Below are 21705 nucleotides of genomic sequence, written 5' to 3' on the forward strand. Positions count from 1 at the left end.
TTTACCTCCTTCTTGAGGGTCTCATTTTCCACCATTGGTGAGGCATCACAAGTGAGACCATCACTCAAAGATGAAGTAGAAGTAGTAGTGTTACAAGAAGTGTTAGTGGGAGCAACTACAATGGGTTTATAAAAAGATTCATCAATGATATCACATGTTAGTCCCACATCACAAGACATAATCACTTCCTCCTTCTTGGCTTCCTCTATTTTGACTTGCTCGATGCGAGAGGAGTGAGCCTTTTCAAGCTTAGAGTGAGCCTTTTCAAGCTTAGAGTGAGCTTTGCCAAGCTTCTCATGGGCTTCCATTAGCCTCTCATGAGTGGCATTTAGCTCATCAAAGGATTGCTGAAGAAATTTGACTTTCTTGCGTAATTCTTTGCACTCCTTTCTCTTCATCTCAACACAAGTGTGCACTTGCTCACACATGTCCAAGAGCTCCTCCTTGGTGTACTCCTCCTCCTCCTCATCATCATCATCACTCCTACAAGCATCACTTTCACATTCATCATCATCACTCACATCATATTTTACCTTGGTAGGCTTTGCCATGAGGCATGTCGATGGAGTGTTGAAGATGGAGGGCTTGTTGTTGATGGCGATGCTTGCTAGTGCTTTCTTGATAGATTTCTTGCCATCATCACTAGAGTCATCACTATCCGAAGAGCCATCACTATCCCAAGTGACCACATATCCTTCACCCTTCTTCTTCTTTTGGAAGGTCATCCTCTTCTCCTTCTTCTCCTTTTCCTTCTTGTCCTTCCTGTGCTTCTTCTTTTCATCCTCATCATTGTCACTATTGTAGGGACAATCCGCTACAACATGATCGGAGCTCTTGCAATTGTAGCATCTTCTCACATATTCTTTGCTTTTGGTATGATCTCTTCTCTTTCTTGCACCATACCCCTTCTTTTTCATAAATTTGCCCCTCTTGCGCACAAAAAGAGCCATGGCTTCGTCATCAATATCACTAAGATCATCATCATCACTTGATTCTTTCTTGGACTTGCCCTTGTTCTTGGATGATGAGCTAGCCTTGAATGCTACACTCTTCTTCTTCTTGTCTTCATCTTCCTTCTTGTCATCCTTGTCAACCCCCTCCCTTTCCACATGGTATGTCTCTTGTGTCATGACATCACCTAGTACTTGGTTAGAGGTAATCTCCTTCAATCCTCCCCTTATGATAAGCAATCTCAACATCTCAAATCTTGGAGGTAGGCACATTAAGAACCGATGAGAGACATCATCGTCCTTGATCTTCTCTCCCAAAGCCTTTAAGTCATTGACAATTACTTGCAACCGATGGAACATTTCTAGAATGCTCTCATCATCCTTCATCTTGAAACTTGTCAACTTATCCTTGAGGATGTACAACTTGGCACTCTTCATCGCCGGTGTGCCCTCATATGTTTCCTCCAATCTCCTCCACACCTCATCCTTTATCTTAAAACTTGTCAACTTATCCTTGAGGATGTATAACTTGCTCTAGCTCTATATGGGTTGCAAGCCACCTATCCAATAATTCTAGTTGCTATGATCACTAAACACACAATTTGCTATGTCACTACTCACTAAGAGCTCTCACACTTACTACACTAAAGAGCTCCACTAGATGAACTTAATCTACAAAGTAAGCTCTCAATTCTAGCTACACTAAAGAGCTTGCTATAGCTAGTTTGCAGGAATATAAATGAGTAAATGAGGTAATTATACCACCGTGTAGAGGAGTGAACCAATCACAAGATGAATACTTAATCAATCACCGGGAGAATACCAAAGGGCAAGAGATAACCAATTTTTTCCCGAGGTTCATGTGCTTGCCAACATGCTACGTCCCTGTTGTGTTGACCAACACTTGGTGGTTCGGTGGCTAAGAGGTGTTGCATGAACCTCATCCACACAATTGGACATCATAATAACCTACCCATAAGTCAGGTAACTCAACGACATGAGCAATCCACTAAGGTTACCTTTCGGTGCTCCGCCGGGGAAGGTACAAATCCCCTCACAATCACCGGAGATGGCCATGAACAATCACCAACTCGTGCCAATCCTCCTTCGCTGCTCCAAGCCATCTAGGTGGTGGCAACCACCGAGAGCAACAAGTGAACCCCACAGCGAAACACGAATACTAAGTGCCTCTAGATGCAATCACTCAAGCAATGCACTTGGATTCTCTCCCAATCTCACAAAGATGATGAATCAATGATGGAGATAAGTGGGTGGATTTTGGCTAAGCTCACAAGGTTGCTATGTCAATGCAAATGGCTAAGAGAGTGAGCTTGAGCCGGTCATGGGGCTTAAATAGAAGCCCCCATGAAATAGAGTCGTTGGCTCCTCAGTCCACTAAAAAACGGGGCGACCGGCCACGCAGGTCAGATCGACTAGATGCTAGACCCCAGCGTCTGGTCGTGCGATGTGGGCCACGTGTCCCTGCTTCAAACGTTGATCGCCCGATCTCAACGGTCATCAGTACATTTAAGTTGTGACCGGACGCGCTGCTTTGAAGTGATCAGACGCTGGACCTCAGCGTCTGGTCATTTCCAGTAAGCATCCAGAAGCGAAAAATCACGACCGGACGCGTCCGGTCATGCCCGACCGGACTCACCCAGCGTCCGGTCACTCAACGTCTCCCCTGTGCGCCACATATGTCATCATATGTCATACTGACCGGACTCAGGCCCTAAGCGTCCGGTCAATTCTAGCGCCAGCATCTAGTCAAGAGACCGAGGGCGGACTACACTACGCCACTGACCGGACGTAGGACCTCAGCGTCCGGTCCCTGCGCCACCAGCGTCCGGTCACTCTGTGAATCCCTGTCTTTTCTGTATAGGGCGCCGGTGGCACCGTCGGACTGTCCGCACTCTACGGGCAGACACTTCGCCGGTGAAGTTTCTAACCCTTACTCAAATGTGCCAACCACCAAGTGTATCACCTTGTGCACATGTGTTAGCATATTTTCCAAAATGTTTTCAACGGTGTTAGCACTCCACTAGATCTTAAATGCATATGCAATGAGTTAGAGCATCTAGTGGCACTTTTGATAACAGCATTTTGATACGAGTTACACCCCTCTTAATAGTACGGCTATCGATTCTAAATGTGATCACACTCGCTAAGTGTCTTGATCACCGAAATAAAATGACTCGTACCATTTATACCTTTGCCTTTAGCCTTTTATTTTTCTTTTTCTTCTTTTCAAGTCTAAGCACTTGATCATCACCATGGAATCACCATCATTATGTCATGATCTTCATTTTCTTCACCACTTGGAATGTGCTACCTATCCCATAATCACTTTGATAAACTAGGTTAGCACAAAGGGTTTCATCAATTCACCAAAACCAAACTAGAGCTTTCAACTGTTTGCAGTTTTTTTTGAAACAGGTGAAAAAGAAATAGCTCCTGAAGTGGAGCCCCTTAAAACATGGTCTTAGAAGAGGCGGATGCCCAATGAAGCTAAAAATACCATTTTCTCTAAGCCCTCTATTTCATATCTACTATTAGAAGGTGTTTTATCAAATGCTTTTTTCAAAACAGATTTATCTCCACCAGTGGAGCTACTTATAGAGCTCCACCTATGTTTCCATATAGAAAATTTTACTCCCTCCGTCGTGAATAAATCAATTCTTAGAGTTTTAAATGATTTTTTTAATGTTTGACTAAATTTATTGAAAAGAGAACAAAAATTTATGACAATAAATGAGCATATTATAGAAATATACTTTATAATGTATCTAATGATACTAATTTGGTTTTGTAAGTCTTAGTATAAATTCAGTTAAATTTAAAAAAAATAGCTTAATATAACTCTAGAAGGGAGTATGTTCTAGAACCTTTCACACGCCACCTGGAACCTTTTATCGCATCCCAACGCAGCGAAAAGCACCAAAGCCAGAGGATAGGCTCCGCGGCTGCTTGTACAAGTGGTCTCCAAAATGGTAGATTTTGCCACCCAAAAGGTTAAAGGGTTGTATATTTTCTTTTATATCTGAGAGCACCAACCCAAACCCTAGTATCCAGAGTGCCAAACAGATACATGCTCTCTCTCTTCCAAATTATAAAATATTTTGACTTTTCTAGAAATAAAGTTTTAATTATGTGCTTAGCTGTACATTATGTTTAAATACATAGTAAAAACCATATAACTAGAAAAGTTAAAACATTATAATTTAGAATGAATGGGTAGTTTTTTTTCGATCCTATATTTCTATTTCTAAAACAGTCCACAAGCTACAAAGCAGAATTTTGAATTCTTTAACCAAAAACATGACCCGAGCGTTTGCATAGGTCTGGACTGGGTTGTGTATTAGCCAAGTCCGGCTCATATAAGTGGTAGGCTAAGTGTATGCAAATTGTTATGTTTAATTAGTTGCTTTCACCTAGCTAGCCTGTCTAATTGGGATAGTGGTCATTGCTCGCACAAGAATATATTGTATGGGTAAATTTAAGTAAATAAACATAATCATGTTATTATTCTATGCAACTATTTTGCTTATAATGTTTTGAAATACATTAGTATCAATTAATATACGCTAATCATACACTAATAATGTTATTTTTAGATAATTTGTTGTATTTAGCGAGCCTGGCCCTAGATAAACTTGCACCTTTCAAGTCTGGTGTACGTAGCTACTAGCTAGCCAATCAAGACAATTATAGTGTTTTGAAAACGAAAAAGAAAGGCAAACACATCATGCCTACATACATATTATATTCTCCCAAGAAGAGAATCTTTAGGCATATCGCCCTTGCCTAAATTTACTACTGACTTACTGAGAGGCTCAGAGGCTGAGACCAAGAGCAGACCCAGAACGCCAGACCCAAAGCTCCCACGATGCTGTCGCGCTTTCTGTCTGTTACTGCTCGCCGCACGCGCCACCAGGCTCGCAGACTGCACGCCGGCGCGGGCGCCGTCGTCGCTCCTCCGCCTCAGGCGCTGGTCCAGAGCGGGATCCGGCCGGAGTCGCTGCCGCGGCACGTAGCGGTGGTGACCGACGGGAACAGGCGATGGGCGAAGGCGCGGGGGATGCTGACGGCGGAGGGCCACGAGGCTGGCCGTCGTGCGCTGGAGCACACGATAGGGCTCTCCCACGCCTGGGGCATCCGCGCGCTCACGGTGTTCGCATTCTCCCAGGAGAACTTCGGGCGCCCCAAGGCATGGATCTCTTCACTCCCCTCACTAATTAACTTTTTTACTTTCTTCAGCCCCGACGCGAACAGATCTTGTGTTTATTTATACACTGTTCTTGCATTCCTTTGAATCTGAAGATGGAGGTCGATTACTTGATGGGAATGATCGAGCGGACGATCCGCGATAACATCGACGAGTACGCGAGGTGAGCGTGCATTTGCACAGCAGATCGCACATCACACACAGTGACATACGAAGTTAGTTTGGTACGTACTGCAAAATGCACATCATCAAATGAGCCCGTGATTTTGACCTGGACAGGAACGGGATTCGGATGCATGTCATCGGAGACCCCTCAAGACGTCCGGCTTCTCTGCAGAACGCTGCTCGGGAAGCGGAGGAGATGACGAGGAACAACTCGAAGTTCCACCTGATGCTGGCGACCTGCTACAGCGGGCGATGGGACATCGTGCAAGCGTGCCGAGAGCTCGCTGGCGAAGTGCAGGGCAAGACACTCAGGCCGGAGGACATCGACGAGTCGTTGCTTGCTAGCAAGCTCGCCACAGGCGTCGCCGGCGAGTTCTCGTGCCCCGACCTGGTCATCAGGACAAGCGGCGAGGTGAGGCTGAGCAACTTCTTGATGTGGCAGTCCGCCTACTCTGAGCTCTACTTCACCGACGTGATGTGGCCTGATTTTGGGGAGACCGAGTACCTACAGGCGCTGAGCTCATTCCAGAGCAGAGAACGGCGGTTTGGTCAGAGAAATGCTTAATTTCTCGCTAGCAGATGCGGACATGCGGTGTGAAATCGAACATGGAAATTGTAGCTTATTTTTCCCCACTATAAATAAATGCTCAGTTGTTACAGTTCATGATTACACTTAGAGCGTACTATCGATCCACATTTGCAGTAGTTTTCTTATCATGACAGATTTTGACATCTCTTGCTTCTTCCGGGTGGATACCAGTTTAGTTTGTGACCTAAGTTTTGAATCTGGTGAGGGAAATGTATCAATGATTCATCTTAAGCCCAAGGGCCCATGCCTCTGCATTCTGCAAAACTGCAATGGAGATCGATCAGCAGAACAGCATGAACTTATCAAGTCACTATTACCACTCACTACTTCGCGACTTAGCCGTGTGTTGACCTTCAGTTCCTTGTTGATAAAGCGGTTAGCAAATTCACATCTTGGAATAGAAAAAAAACACGACTCTAGCGTGACGGCTCCCTCTACAAATCTGTGCTCACTTCACGACCGGTTCACCTTCCCACCGCTCAGCAGGCACCCATGGAGGTGCTGGACGAAATTTGACAATGGCCCTGTTCGGATCCAGGGGCTAGAGCTAGTTTATGCTAGTTTGAGCTCAACTAACCCAAAAGCATCCAAACAGAAGGGCTAGAGTAGGTTATTTGCAACTAGCCCACCTAAAAAAAATATCCCCCAAAAGAGGTGATTATTTGGGCTAGTTCTGGTGGGGCCCACTGAAAACTCTTATTTTTTATTACTTCACCCGCACCGGATCCTCGCGATTCCCATCCCCCCATCGCTTCCCACGCCGAGCGCACCAACAGACGCCTTCGCGACGTTTTTTCGCGGTGACCGGCTGTCCTAGCCGAGCGACCAGAAATCCGCTGGGTTCACAGTTTTCACCTCGCGTTGCCGGGCACGCACGGGCTGCTCCTCGGGCTGCCAGAACAATGTAAGCATGCGTGGTTCATGCCGCTACAGACTAGAGTGACAGACAGGAGCCGTGAAGGCTGCAGTTGCTTTCCAGCGGTTCGCAGGCCCTCCTGCCATGCCTGAGACGCTGCAGGGGGCGTTTTCTGATAGCGCTGCGCGGCTGCAATTTGCTTGTGTTTGGTAGAACGTGTGGACGGCGGATTTCGCGCCTCCAAGTGGGTCTCCAGCACCCGCAGGTCAGTGTGCGGGAGGAGGCCATACAAGAGCCTGCCACACTAAATCCGACTATAAAGATGGTTTAAATGAGCCAAATGATTAGAAAAGTACATTTATTGTTAATCTAACCCTTGCATCCAAACATCTCTTGGGCTAGAGTTAGTTCAAAGCTAGTCTAAAGCTAGAAACTAGCTCTAACCTCTAGCCGAGCTAGAGTATCCAAACAGGGCCAATAAAAGACAACAATTTCTGTGGGCCGGTTTTTAAGTTTTGACGGGAGGAAAAATGCAAAATTAATTGGGGTCGTGCAAGACAGGCTATCTAGAGGCCTATAGATCCTACACTTGGAAAGGTTTGCAAGGACGCTTAGGCCTTGTTTGGCATGGCTCCACTTTACCAGTGAAGCCGTTTTTTTTGTTTCAGTGCCACGAACAGCTCTCTCGGTGGAGCTGTAGCCGTTTTAGTACCTCGATAATGCCCTTTTTTTTTCTCCTCTCCCTTTTTTTCTTTATCCGCTCGTTTCCTTCTTCCATGGTGTATCGCGTGAGCACTCTGGCCGTCCATGCAACTCCGGTGGCCACGCCCTCCTTGCCCTCGCGCCCAGCGGCCACAGCCACCCCACGCCCGCCCCTCCCCGGAGGGCGCGGCCAGGCGGTTGCGTGACCCGGTGGCCGCTCGCCCCAGTGGCTGTGCCCAAGTGGCCGCGCCCCAGCGGCTGTGCCCCGGGGCCACGCGCACCCATGCCCCGTGATAGGGGTAAAACATGTCTCTGGACGCCCTGGGTCCATGTGGGCAAGGTGAAACCATGTAAAGTCACTTTTTTCTCCATCTCACCCCCAACGTCTATGAGATCATGTGTTTAGGGGGCTTCACCACTGAAGTCGTTTCATTTTACCCTGTTTGGCAAAAAACGGCTCCTAAAGCTGGCAAAGAACCCTACCAAACGGGGCCTTGGCATGAATTAAAAATAGATCCCTATATGCTGCCACTCAAAATCAAAATTGGATCAAGATTTTAACCTGCGGCACCATGTTTTTGCTGCACAACAGTTCATCGAGTGGCTAGCAATATGCCGTGTGGTGCATGGTGTAAATTTATGGCCAGAGGTTCCGATGAGATCTCTTGGAAGCTCTTTGTTGATGATTAATATTCTGCAAACTCAGCTTACAGAGTTCAATTCTTGGGGTTAACAACAACCAACTTTGACACACTCATGGAAAGTTTGGGCCGCGCCTAAATTAAATGCAAATTCTTCGTAGCTCACCATCAAAAACAGACTATGGACGTTAGATTAGGCTTCAGGCAAGAGGATGGTCCAATAATGTTGTTTGCCCCCTCTATCGTAGAAAGCCAAATAGTGTCATCTACCTCCTTGCCCATTGCAGATACTACTTGTTTGGAAGGCACCTCTTTTCGCTTCTTGGCCGCAAGCCGACTTGCTTCATTAGTAGTGGACCTTCCTCTCAACCGTAACTTGCAACTCCATGAAAGGAATACACTCTCCGATCATCTTAGTCTCATAGGAATTTTGGAATGAAAATTGCTCGAATTTTCAATCGCAAAGAGTTAGCCTGCAATTGTCTAATACAAAACATAAAGGATGAAAAAAGCGGAGTGTGGATCACGATAGAAGCAAAACATCTTCCGATTTTGACAGGCTGACAATGAGTGTTTTTTATACTATTTGTATAGTTCTTTGTACAATCTTGTTTCTAATCTATTTGTGCTCACCTTCTTTTTAATATAAGAGACAGTCCTCCTACCTCTTTTATTTCGAAAAGGATCAGGGACTGTGATGATTGGAATAAATCACCTTGGTGGGGTTGACCAGTTCAGTGACAAATACTTGATCCTTGTTGGTGCGGACTCGACGACATGATCGTAGTGTTTTAAATCGCCCAAGTCATTTAGCGACCTATCTCCTATGGTCCTGTTCAAATAGCCAGCTATAGTAGGCTATGTGATAACTAACAGCTAAATTATATATTAGGAAATATAGTTAAATCCATCTCAGACAGCTATATCCGGACATTTAATACCTTGCATGATCGAGCTGGGATAGCCAATCATCTCTGGCACTCAAGTAGTCCGTGATGACCTTCTGACATTCGGTTCTTGAATCCATGAAAAAAGAAATATAGACTTTGTTAGACTTTGTTCGGCTGGTCTGAAATTTGACTTGTTCGGCTTTTTTTTTTTCAGCCGGAACAGTGTTTTTCTCTCACAACATTTCAGCAAGAATAGTATTTTCAGCCAAGTTTTAGACCAACGAACGGGGCCATAGATGACGTTTACCAATGAGATTTATGTATGCTAAACAGAGATTTACTAAGGAGATAATATTGGGTTCTTGATTTACGAGCAAAGCTGGTCTGGTCGTCCCGTTGACTGATGGAAGCACAGGCAGTCCTAATTCGCCGTCGCAGTCTGCTAGCGGCTAGGGCAGGCTCAGCGCTAGGTTGAAATGCTGTCTTTTCCGTTCGATTGACTTTTTAGTCATCAATTAATAATGTGCTCACAGCACAGAAACACATCTTATTTCGGGCCTGCCTACCGCCGCCATGCAGGGTTACGCACCGCCGCCACTGCCACGGCCGTCCTAGCGCCTCTCTCCTCCGATGTACTGTATCTCCTGAGGGCAAGAAGCGGAGGGGATCTATCTTTTTCTCCGCACTTTCATGTCTAGTTGATTAGGGTTTAGTTCCAATAATTTTTTCGACGAAATCTGATGATTTTCGGTTGGGATCATGTTTCATACGATGACTTCGGTGATTGCCACGACGAGATCACCGTTGGAGGCGTCGATTTTTTCGGCAAACAACCAATTTATGGCCTTTTATCTACAATGAGAGGGGTGCTTCTCAGAGGCCCCTACGAGCAAAACGATTCCGGGTCATCGAACTCATCGTCGATGGTTACGGAGTGGAATTCAGGGTAGATCATGTTGTATGAGCAATGTTTTGGGGCTAGTTGTTGATTTCGACATAAGGACTCAACCTTGTTTCTGGGATTTGAGGGAAGCCATTAGGAAAGAAGAAGATGAAAAAATCTATGTAAATTTTATGGGTCAGTCTATACAGCTGGCGACAGATTTTGCAACCAGAAATCTGTCAACTTTTAGACAAATCAAGAGCTAACACGTCACCAACAAAAAACTGACAGATTTGCAATACAAAAAATCTGTCAGATTTGCAATACCCATTAGCAATAGCACAAAGATCCAAAACCCAATAATAGTCAACCACTTCGATCGCACGGGCTCCACAGTGCCTGGCTCTGCACGCCGTACCTCCTCGTGGTGCCGCTGGGCCTCCTCGCTCTGCTGCTGGCACTCAAGAGCCTCAGCTCCTCCCACGCCCGTTCCCAGGGCCTCCACATGCTCTGCCGCGGCGCGGGCACCGACGACGGCGGCTACTACCACATTGTGTCGGACGCCGACGAGGAGAAGGCCTCCGCCGTCCCCGACGCCGAGACGCCGCCACGGCAGCCGGAGCTCGGCCTGCTCGTGGGTGTGCTGACCGTGCCGAGCCGTCGGGAGCGGCGGGACATCGTACGGACAGCGACCAAGTTAAAATACAGGCTTGCTTCACCATGGTATATCTTCTAAATATGACCAGCATGCAGATTATGGTTGCACACAAAGAGATTTTAAGCAAACATATCAACAAACTACTAGAAGAACATAGGAGATATCTAGATGACAACTTACTTCTCATCAATTTTAGGGACATCAGTCCTGCCAGCTTTCTCAACAATCACCTGAAAAACATTGATGACAAAATCAGCAATCAAGCATACATGCATAAACAAATGCACGGGAAAAATGCTGAACATATCTTACTGGGATTCTATCGGGGTACTTATCCCTGATCCTGGCAGATTTGGCCTGCCTTTTTTCTGTAATAGTAAATAAGGTTCAGAACTCTAGTTAAGAGAAGGGGAAGATACTGCACAAAAAAGGCGAGAACAAATTGAAGCCAACACACAGATCTTGACTATAATCAACTAAGTGTACAAATAGGAGCAGAAGTATCCTATGAATCTTCCCGGCTAGGAGGTGCAGTAAAGAGACCCAGAACCGTTGTTGCCTAATGGGAACTTCCCCCATATTGCTATCAATATCTTCATGTCGCACGACCTCTTAACATTACACCACTGAATCCCCAATCCTTTGCTTGCTAAAAACACTAAAAAATTAGGCACAACCAAAGAAAGAAACCGCAACGAAAAAGCAAAATACAAAAACACACAAAACCTCACACCGACACACAAGCCCACACACACACACACATACACATACACGGTGACAACTTCACTACCAGCATATAATTTAACTGAAAAAAAGGAGCTAGCAACACATCAAATCTAGCAAACAACTCTGAAAAAATTGCTAAAAAAACTCAGCTCAACAAACAAATATTAAAAAAAATATATCAACTCTAAAGAGCAGCTAGAAACATACACTCAGCTCAACTAAAATAGACAAATCACAACTCTGAAAAATACAGCTATTGGCAAAAGAAAAAGAAAAAGAAAAAAGGAAAAGAAAAAAAAAAGAAAAAGAAAAAGAAAAGAAATGAAATGAAAAGCACATACAATACCAACATCAGTCATCAATTCTATAATTAGAGACCATTAAGCTAAAATACCAAACACATCAAAGCTAGCAAACACATCTATTCAGTGACCGCAGAAAAACAAAACACATCCTCCATAGTCATAGATTGCTCCAAACAAAGACACACACACAAGCGCGCGCACACACACAATATATAGCATTGGCATGAGGCATCAACCTAAACATGAGCGTGATGCCCTGGAAGATAAAAGAGAAAGAAAATAAATGATATGGCAGCGGAAAACTTCAATCCTTCTAGCAGCCCACAACTCTCACCTGTTTTCATTATTAGTGATCCTGTACTGAGAATTTAGCTGTAGACCAGCAGTAACATGACAAGGCTCTTCCAGTCAAAAGCAATAGGACATCAGGGCTTGAGCCCGCATCTGCTAGGTACCAATGACCATTTGGGTTGCAAACCTGCAAAACAGGATAAACAGTAGGAATTAAAAAGATGAAAAAGCACTAGTGACAAGGCATAGTGACGAAGTCAGTCAAATACAAACCAGGGAAGAAAACACTAACTGACTAAACAGGAGGATGATACAAAAACAGTAGTGCTTTTCACCAAAAGTAACACTAGAATCAGGCACAACTTTTTTATTTGTATCATTCTGGATAAAGATTAGAAAAGAGTTACAGGATGAGCAACTTCACAACTCAAATCCTGAATGGTCAGAAGCAACCAATGTAACAAAACCTCTATCAACTTCAGCCATTGATAACTTGAGGCCCACCATAGGTGCCTGGCTTCTTTCGGGGTGTCCATGAGAAAATTACACCAACAATTCTAAAGCTGAAACCTCATCAGGAGGCAATGGGTTGTCATGAAGCAAATGGCTGAAAGCACTGGAAATCAAAAGAACAATTAGCTGGTAGAAAAAAGAAATAGGAACAAGAAGTCATTACAAACAGAAAAAGAAAATAAATTAACAAGAAAGAGCAATTGCATTACTCTGAACGTAAGCGAAAGGTTCCGTGCTATTGCATAGAGAGCAGCATAGGCTGCCTTACCCAAACATCTGAAAAGAATCAGCCATGCAACCAGGTGACAATCCTCCATCATCCAGAGCCCTGTCGAAGAGTATATTAAAGCAAAGGTATTGCAGAAAGAGGACAAATTTTGAAAATGGCATTGATACAGGCATATGGTGAGTCAATACATGAACATATTTTGTATGGGAAAAAAACAATGTTAGGCGCGCACACACAGACACACACACACACGGCATAAGAAAAAAAAATCCAACAAACTGCTACAACACAAACAGCTACAAAAGTTCACATGCAGCAAATGGAGCAGCAGCAACAACAAATGCAACAAAAGCTTAATCAGAAAAAAATTATAAAGAATAACGCCACAGCTCCAGACACAAAAACACGCTTACAAACACACACGAAACACACACACAAAGAGAGACACGCACTGTCAAGGGCACCAAACCCCTGGGTAGCGGGACCTCGACTACGTAGTTCGTAGTCGCGATCCGTCGTCTCCGGCGAGGTTTTGCCCCTCAGCCATAGGCTTTGTTGGGAAGAAGAGAGAGAGAGGAATTAGGAAATAGTTCTTGCTTAATTCTCAATCACCGATTACAATTATCCTTATAGGCCCAATGGCCGGCTACCCTTGAGCTAATTGCTCCTAAATTTGGGGAACATGCATGGCCTTCCAACTAATCTAGCCACTTCCTAAAACAGCCTCCGCATGCGGCGTGGTGACCGTGGCCTATGCGGCCTGGGCGCCTCCAGCGGCTCGGCGGATGTCACGGGCACGCCTCCTCCTGGAATAGGCGCGGCCCCACATGACATCTCTCCCCCCCCTCGACGTCCAGCGCGTCCTCGAGCTGGAATGATGGATACTTGACGTGGAACGAGTCAAGGTCTTCCCATGTTGCTGATGCGGCCGATTCCCCTTTCCAGTGCACAAGCACCTGGCGTACGCCACGCGCCAGCCGAGTGCGAAGGGCTCGTTCCGGCTCCGGAGTGATGGCGCCATGGTGAATGGCCGGAAGTGGCGGCGAAGCGTCCGGAGGCAGCCCCACGAACTTCTTTAGGACGCCGACATGGAACACGTCGTGCAATCTAGCACGCGGTGGCAGCTCCAGGCGGACGGCGACGTCGTTGATCATTTCGGCGACGCGATAGGGCCCGAAGTAGCGGGGCTTGAGCTTGCCCGCCATGGGCTGCGACAAGGAGGAAGCTGCGCGCTGCCGGAGGCGAAGCAGGGCCCAATCTCCCACCTTGTACGCGACGGGGTGGTGGAGCTTGTCGTAGTGGTGCTTCTGGACCTTCTGTGCTTGTTCAAGGCGGTAGCGGACGTCCTGGAGGAAGGCATCCCGCTCCTCCATGTTCTTGGCCACGGCGGCGACCTGGGTTTCGCCCTGCTCATAGGACCAAATGGTGGGGGGGTCACGGCCGTAGACCACGCGGAACGGCGTGTCGCGGAGAGACGTCTGATAGGCCGTATTGTAGATGTACTCGGCCCATGGCAGCCAACGGAGCCACTGGCGCGGCCGGTCGCCCGTGAAACATCACAGGTACATGACGATCACCCGATTGGCGGCCTTGGACTGCCCGTCCGACTGGGGGTGGAAGGCCGTCGTCATATGCAGCTGGGTGCCCACCAGGCGCATCAGCTCGCGCCAAAACGTGGACGTGAAGACCGGATCACGGTCGGACACCATCGACTGCGGCACTCCATGCAGGCGCACGATGTCGCGGAAGAACGCCAGCGCGACCGACTCAGCGGAGTAGGGGTGCGTCAAGGCGATGAAGTGGCAGTACTTGCTGAACCTGTCCACCACAGTCAGAATGACGGACTTACCACCCACCCGGGGCAGAGCCTCCACGAAGTCGAGGGCGATGTCGGTCCAAACGCCCGTCGGAATGGGCAGCGGCATGAGCAGTCCCGCTGGATGGAGGTGCTCTGACTTGTAGCGTTGGCACGTCGAGCATGCACGCACCAAGTCCTGGACGATCTGCCGCATGTTGGGGAAGTGAAAGTCGCGGTGAAGTCGGTGCAGTGTGCGTTGGACGCCCTCGTGGCCGTCGTCGTGGACCGCCGTCACGATCTCGAGCAGCAGTGGAGATGCCGGCGCGATGTAGAGGCGGTTGTCGAAGGTGATCATGTCGTCGACTAGCGGCCACGGAGCGCCGCGTGTGCCCGCGCGGATCTCGTCCCGCAGGGCCACCAGCGCCGGCTCGAAGGACTGGGCCTGACGGAGGCGCTCAACGAAGTCGAACTACGGCGCTGAGATGGCCGTGAGGGCACCCTCGGCTGTGTCACGCCGTGACAGCGCGTCCACCACTGTATTAGCCGCGCCGGGCTTATATTCGACAGAGAAGTCGAAGCCCAGGAGCTTCCCCACCCAATGGTGCTGAGGAATGGTCGCCAGCCGCTGGTCCAGGAGAAACTTGAGGCTGAAGTGGTTCGTCCGGACCAGGAAACGGCGCCCCCAGAGGTACGGCCTCCAGTGTCGGATGGCGTGAACCAGCCCGATGAGCTCCCGCTCGTACGCGGCGAGGGAGCGGTGACGTGGGGCGACGGGGCGGCTGAAGTACGCCACCGGGTGCTTGTCTTGGATGAGCACCGCCCCGAAGCCATGTGTGGAGGCGTCACACTCGATGATGAATTCCTTGGCGAAGTCCGGCAGCGCCAACACGGGGGCTGAGGTGACCGCCCGCTTGAGCGCGTCGAAGGCGTGTGCTGCGGCGTCGTTCCAGGAGAAGCCCTCCTTTTTGAGGAGCGCCGTAAGTGGTGCCGCGATCGCACCGTAGTCGTGGACGAACTTGCGGTAGTACCCCGCGAGGCCGAGGAAGCAGCGGACGGCGCGCGCGGAGCGGGGCACAGCCAGTCGTGGACGGCCTGCACCTTGGCCGGGTCCATAGCGACGCCCGAGGCGGAGATGACGTGGCCAAGGTAGGCGACCGAAGACACCCCGAACGCGCACTTGGAGCGCTTGACGAAGAGCCGGTGCTGGCGCAGGAGGGTGAGCACGGCGCGAATGTGCCGTAGATGGTCTGCCCATGATTTGCTGTAGATCAAAATATCATCAAAAAACACAAGCACAAATCGGCGAAGGAAGGACCGCAGCACGTCGTTCATGAGAGCTTGGAATGTCGCCGGAGCATTGCACAGTCCAAACGGCATGACGAGGAACTCGTACAAGCCGTCATGTGTGCGGAACGCAGTTTTGTCGACATCGTCGGGCCACATCCGGACCTGGTGGTAGCCCGAACGTAGGTCCAGTTTGGTGAAGAATTTGGCGCCGTGCAGCTCGTCGAGGAGTTCGTCCACCACGGGTATGGGGAACGCGTCCTTCACCGTGAGCGCGTTCAACGCCCAGTAGTCGACGCAAAACCTCCAGGCGCCGTCTGCCTTTTTCACCAGAAGGACCGGCGAGGAGAATGCGGATGAACTGCGGCGGATGATGCCCTGGTCCAGCATGGCCCTGCACTGACGCTCCAGCTCGTCTTTATGGGATGTCGGGTACCTGTACGGCCGAACCGCCACTGGGTGCGCGCCCGGCTTGAGGGTGATGCTGTGGTCACGGGCACGCGGAGGTGGCAGGCCTTGGGGCTCCGCAAACACGTCGCCGAAGGATGCCAGCAGCTCGTCCAGCAAGGACTCGCTGGCCGTTGTGGTGTGAAGGTGAGGCGCGCCAGATGTCGCCACGCCCGTCCAGCGCACGTCGTGGCCTTGCCGCTGGAACGCCATCGTGCGGGCGCCCAGGTCCCAGAGGATTGGTCCCAGGGTGGTGAGCCACTGGGTGCCCAACACCAGATCATAGTCGGCGAGAGGCATCACAAAGAGATCGGCATGAAACAAGTCGTCGCCGATGACAAACGGCGCCTGCCGAAGGACGCCCGGGCAGGAGACGCGCTCACCGTTGGCCACTGTGGCCGTGAAGCGGGGGCGGTGCTGGATCGGTAAGCCGGAGCGGTGCGCCGCAGCTTCAGCGATGAAGTTGTGGGTGGAGCCCGAGTCGAGGAGGGCCGTGAGGACCGAACCCCCCAGTTTGACGACAATCTGCATGGTGTCGCTGAAGTGGATGCCGGCGATCGCGTTGAGGGAGATGTGGGGCATGTCCTCCTCAACCCGAGGCGCCTCCGTGGTCAGTGTGTCCTCGACGTCCTCCTCTTCCACGCCGTCGAGGAGGAACAACCGCTTGCAGACGCGATTATGACCGCGCCCGAATTTCTCGTCGCAGTTATAGCAGAGCCCAAGACGCCGGCGTTCTTCCTGTTCCGCCTGGGTCAGCCGGCGCACGGGACAGCCCTCCACCGTGACGGTGGTCGGGGCAGTCTTGTCTGGCTGGGGCACCGGGAGCGCGAGACGGGGCGCGGGTGCCGGCAGGAGGGCCCGGTCACGCCCCGGCGCATGCGCGCGAGTTGGCGGCGCGACGTAGCTGTTCCGGAGCTCGAACTTGCGGGCGAGGCTCATGGCGGCCGCCAGCGACTGGGGGTTGTGGATCTCCACGTCGTGGCTGAGTGGTGGGAGGAGACCGGCGGTGAACAGCTGGACGTGCTGTGCCTCCTCCAGCCGGCCTGCGCGCGGCAACAGGGCCTGGAAGCGGTCTTGGTACTCCTCGACCGTCCCGGTGCAGTGACATGCCGCCAGTTCGCCGAGAGGGTTGGAGCGAAGAGGAGGCCCATAGCGCAAGTGGAGGAGCTCCTTGAAGTGGCGCCAGGAGGGGGTACCCTCATCCTGCTGGACCTGGTAATACCATAGTTGTGCGCCGTCTTCTAGGTTGTACGAGGCCATCCAGACCTTCTCCTCCATAATTCGCTGCTGATGAAAATACGATTCACAGCGATTGATAAAAATCAATGGATCGGACTTGCCATCATAGCGCGGGAAATCCATTTTTTGGAATCGGGGTGGACGATCCTGGTGGTGTTCCCCCGAGCCAGTGCGCGACGAGGACATCGACCCGCCAGCCGGTGCGACTGCCGCGTCTAGGCGCAGGATCGCCTGGGCGTTGGCCTCGACAGAGGTTTGCAGGGTCTTGATGGACTGCACCAGGGACTCCAGGGTGGCCTGCATGGCGGCCTACGCGGCTTGAGCAGCTGCAGCGTCGCCCATGGCGGTGAGAGGGTTTGGCGGCGGTGGCGCGGTGGAGACAGGGGGTGGCGGTAGCGGTGGTGGTTGTGGGGCTGATCGGGAAGATGAGGAACGCCTGGATCGTGATACCAGGTTGTCAAGGGCACCAAACCCTTGGGTAGCGGGACCTCGACTACGTAGTTTGTAGTCGCGATCCGTCGTCTCCGGCGAGGTTTTGCCCCTCAGCCGTAGGCTTTGTTGGGAAGAAGAGAGAGAGAGAGGAATTAGGAAATAGTTCTTGCTTAATTCTCAATCACCGATTACAATTATTCTTATAGGCCCAATGGCCGGCTACCCTTGAGCTAATTGCTCCTAAATTTGGGGAACATGCATGGCCTTCCAACTAATCTAGCCACTTCCTAAAACAGCCTCCGCATGCGGCGTGGTGACCGCGGCCTGTGCGGCCTAGGCGCCTCCAGCGGCTCGGCGGATGTCACGGGCACACCTCCTCCTGGAATAGGCGCGGCCTCACATGGCACGCACAAAAACAACAAACACACATCTGATGAAACTACGGATTAGACTGACAGTTTGCTACACACAGAAAAAAAAGCTTACAAAATATAACAGCTAAAAAAACTCTGCTCAACAACTAAGTCAAATATAAAAATAAAAAAATTATATCAACTCTAAAGAGCAGCTAGAAATATACACTCAGCTCAACTAAATAAACAAATCACAACTCTGAAAATTACAGCTAATGGCAAAAGAAAAAGAAAAAAAGGAAAACAAAAACAAAAAGAAATAGAAATAGAAATAGAAAAGAATAAAGAAAAGCACATCTGCACAACACAGTAATAAAAATCTAAAAAATACACCTACAAAATAAAATTAGCAAGCTTTGGGGCAATCAAAAGACAAAAGAAATAAAAAACACCTTAATCAGCATCAGGAGCAAGCAGCATGAAACTGCAAAAACAACAGTACAAGCTCAATCAGCAGGCTTTGGGGCCCTCAAAAGGCAAAAGACAAATAGCAAGGCCAAAAAGCTTAATCAGTAGTAGCAGCAGGCATCGGTAGCTGTCACACAGAGAAAGACAGAGAGACATACACAGAGAGATAAACATAACTCAACTCTGAAAAATATAACTAATGCCAAAAGAAAAAGCAAAAAAAGGAAAATAAAAAAAAGTAAAAAAAAAAAACCGAGCAAACACACAAACACAAAAAAAAACCGACACACAAAGACACACACACACAAAGAGAGGGAGAGAGAGATGCACACAAAAAGACACACATGCACCCACACACACAAAGAACACACACACAGACACACTCAGAAGGCAAAGGACAAAAAAGAACTACAGCTAAAAAAAATCCCACCTTCTAAGACACACATGCACCCAAACACACAAAGAACCCACACACAGACACACTCAGAAGGCAAAATACAACAAAAAACTACAGCTAAAAAAAACCGCACATTCTACTCCTACTAGACAAATCAAATACTACCAACTATTCCAGCATCAGCAGCTCTAGCAGCTTCACAACTATTGAGGAGCAGCTCTAGCAGCTTAATCAATAACCACATCAATTGGCTTTGGGGCCCACAAAGGGAAAAAAAAGCATATTCATCAAAGCTTTGAGGCCCTCAAAAGGCAACAAAAAAATCAATAGTTGCTGCATCTGGTTTTGGATGAATTGTTCCTCATGCATTATATTACTATAATCCATCCACCCACATAAAAAATGCAAATTAAAATAGTTGCTGCATCTAGTAGCTCAGGGTGCATCCGAGCAAAGGACACTTTGTTACAAGTAGCACAGAAATAGCTACTTAACATGCACTAGCATTGTTGTTACAAGTGGAGCTTGCTATATATGAACTACTAGTAGTGTACATGCTCTTTCACTCTGCTTGGTGAATTGAAGTGCAAACCGTAAAGAGTTAAGCAAGAAATAGCAGATCCTAGAGACATATATGCCACAAAAGTAATAAACCAACAAGTTTGAAGACATATATGCCACATTGTTCATAGAAGAAACATATTATCCAAATTATATTTTCAAAAGAATGCAGATCCAGAGACAAAATGCCACATTAGCAAGATATACTAAAATTACATCACCAAGTACAAAAATTTAGAGTGTGTACTATGATGTAAACTTAGTGCTAGTAATATATAAGTGTTGGCCTAAGCAAAAGGTAATCTTTCGCATAGATATGAAAATTACCCTTTAATCATTTGTATATCGGGCTTGGGTGTACCTCAGTTGCATTCAGATAGAGCCCCATAGAAACAATTCATGCAAAAAAAAGTGTCAATGGAAAAGGACAACTCAGATGAAAAATCTTACAAATACAACAGTAAAAAAATAGAGGAAAAATTGTTCACTAACAAACAAAAGAGTCAAAAAGAAAAAAAAAAAAGGCGCAGCAGCACAACTGATAGGCCGGAAGCCATTCGTGGTCTTTTCTATTTCGACACAAATCTACTCTAGTACAAGAAAAGGGTCTGACTAAACAAAAAGTCTGCAATCCATAGAATGTGACATATTTTCTCTCTGCAATTCATAGAAGGTTAAATCACAGCAAACAAAAATCATCATGAATAATCCTATAGCCCTCACAATATTTGTCATGCCCAACAGCAACAGCAAAGCAAAAATTGATGGGCATAGAACAGAAACTGGTACTCGTTAACTATAACATCAGCAGCTCAGGGTGCCGCTCGACAAAAACTACATTCCTCCTTCCGCCTAACAAAAGCATGGTATGGTACCACTAGCTATGCTACGATATCACATCAAACATGTGCAATTCAAATCTCCAAAAACTAACTGAATTGCCTGCAGGCAAACATCCAATCCACAAAGGGCACTACCAGAAACACAAAGCCCTTGGCAGCCGCTAACTTGTCCAACTCAGTATTTAGAATCATCGACTCATCCACCAGAGCTAGCAGCACTCAGTAGTCTGAAAGGAATATTCTCAATTCTTGAGAGTTCATGAGCAGAGAAATTGCAAGAGCATTATAGTATCAGCCACCCTCACTACTCAGCACGCAGCATGATCAATCTGTAACTGGCATGAGTACAATAGTCAACCAAAAAAGTTCTTGTACACATCACAAAAGCAGATGCGCTGGACTACTGGAGCAGTACAGAAGGTCAGGCTGTAGACGAGTCAATCCAGTCTTCTTCAAAGAGTATGCCATGCAATATTCACTTATTCAGAGCAACCGTGGTCTATTTTTAGAAGTCAAACCAGTACCAAAGCAAGCAAGGGATTACCATCGAACGGCATAGCCGCATAGGGGGATCAATTGAACACCGAAAAATTGGAGTTGAATTGCATCTACGAGTACTACTAGCCCAACACACATCGGAGGAGCATATAACCCGGCCAAAAGGATCTGGGCTTGATTCATCACAGAAACGCAAAGATCGGGAAAAGGAGAGCTAGTGCGTCGTGCGCCAAGGGCCCCTAGGCCGCCGCCCATGCCACAACCAAATCCACAGCAACAACCCCTACCGCAACCAAATCCACAGCCACACCCAAACCCACGGCCACAACCGGGGTTGAACCCACTGCCACAGAGTTCCTCGCAAACTACCGCAAGCCACCACAAAAAAATACAAAATCGACCGAATGAAAGAGATTCCTCGCGGCCGTCGGCACAGGAGGCAGCGGCGCGCGAGGACACCGCTAGCCACCACCCTCCGTGGCACAGGGGAAGCAGAACTGCCGCACCCCAGCCACCGCCCGCCGCGGCACAGGGGGAGCGAAATGATCGGAGTCAGGCGTAGCAGCGTGCGGCTGTGCTGCGTCCGGTCGTAACTTAACCATTCAGATGGTGCGCTCATTATTCGAAGCAGGTACCACGAGGCGTGCATCGAGCAATCGGATGGTGACTCCTGCGTTCGGTCAATACGACCGGAGCATCTGGTAGTCTCGAACTATGCTATAAATAGAAGGAATCTTGGCCTTGGGGTGGTAGGTAAGCACCT

The 21705-nt window shown here is 48.4% G+C and overlaps 2 protein-coding genes and 1 long non-coding RNA gene across 6 annotated transcripts; 1 reads left to right on the top strand and 2 right to left on the bottom strand.

Annotated features, from left to right (window-relative positions):
• The first annotated feature begins 4788 nt into the window (after positions 1–4788).
• LOC136545820 (cis-prenyltransferase 4, chloroplastic-like) lies at positions 4789–6020 on the top strand. Its single transcript, XM_066537797.1, has 3 exons — positions 4789–5157; positions 5271–5338; positions 5455–6020. Exons 1-3 carry the CDS (start codon positions 4837–4839, stop codon positions 5903–5905), a joined length of 840 nt encoding a protein of 279 aa, XP_066393894.1. The 5' UTR covers positions 4789–4836; the 3' UTR covers positions 5906–6020.
• Positions 6021–6056: 36 nt separating this feature from the next.
• On the bottom strand, positions 6057–12068 carry LOC136541704 (uncharacterized). 4 transcript variants are annotated; one of them, XM_066533724.1, is made up of 5 exons: positions 11925–12068; positions 10872–10927; positions 10740–10789; positions 9070–9144; positions 6057–6193 (listed from the first exon to the last, which is right to left on the bottom strand). In XM_066533724.1, the coding sequence occupies exons 1-5, from the start codon at positions 11932–11934 to the stop codon at positions 6157–6159; spliced, it is 228 nt and encodes a 75-aa protein (XP_066389821.1). In that variant the 5' UTR covers positions 11935–12068; the 3' UTR covers positions 6057–6156. The 4 variants fall into 4 exon arrangements, 2 of the variants coding, with proteins under 2 accessions (XP_066389821.1, XP_066389822.1); XM_066533725.1 differs by lacking the exon at positions 6057–6193 and adding an exon at positions 8299–8960; XR_010780436.1 differs by lacking the exons at positions 6057–6193; positions 9070–9144 and adding an exon at positions 10072–10630.
• A 240-nt stretch (positions 12069–12308) lies between these two features.
• LOC136541705 (uncharacterized) lies at positions 12309–21491 on the bottom strand. The gene is made up of 3 exons (XR_010780437.1): positions 21335–21491; positions 12604–12722; positions 12309–12497 (listed from the first exon to the last, which is right to left on the bottom strand). It is a non-coding gene; the product is annotated as an uncharacterized lncRNA (long non-coding RNA).
• Between the last annotated feature and the right edge of the window lie 214 nt (positions 21492–21705).

This window comes from Miscanthus floridulus, chromosome 3 (assembly GCF_019320115.1).
Source record: "Miscanthus floridulus cultivar M001 chromosome 3, ASM1932011v1, whole genome shotgun sequence".
NCBI classification, from domain to species: domain Eukaryota; kingdom Viridiplantae; phylum Streptophyta; class Magnoliopsida; order Poales; family Poaceae; genus Miscanthus; species Miscanthus floridulus.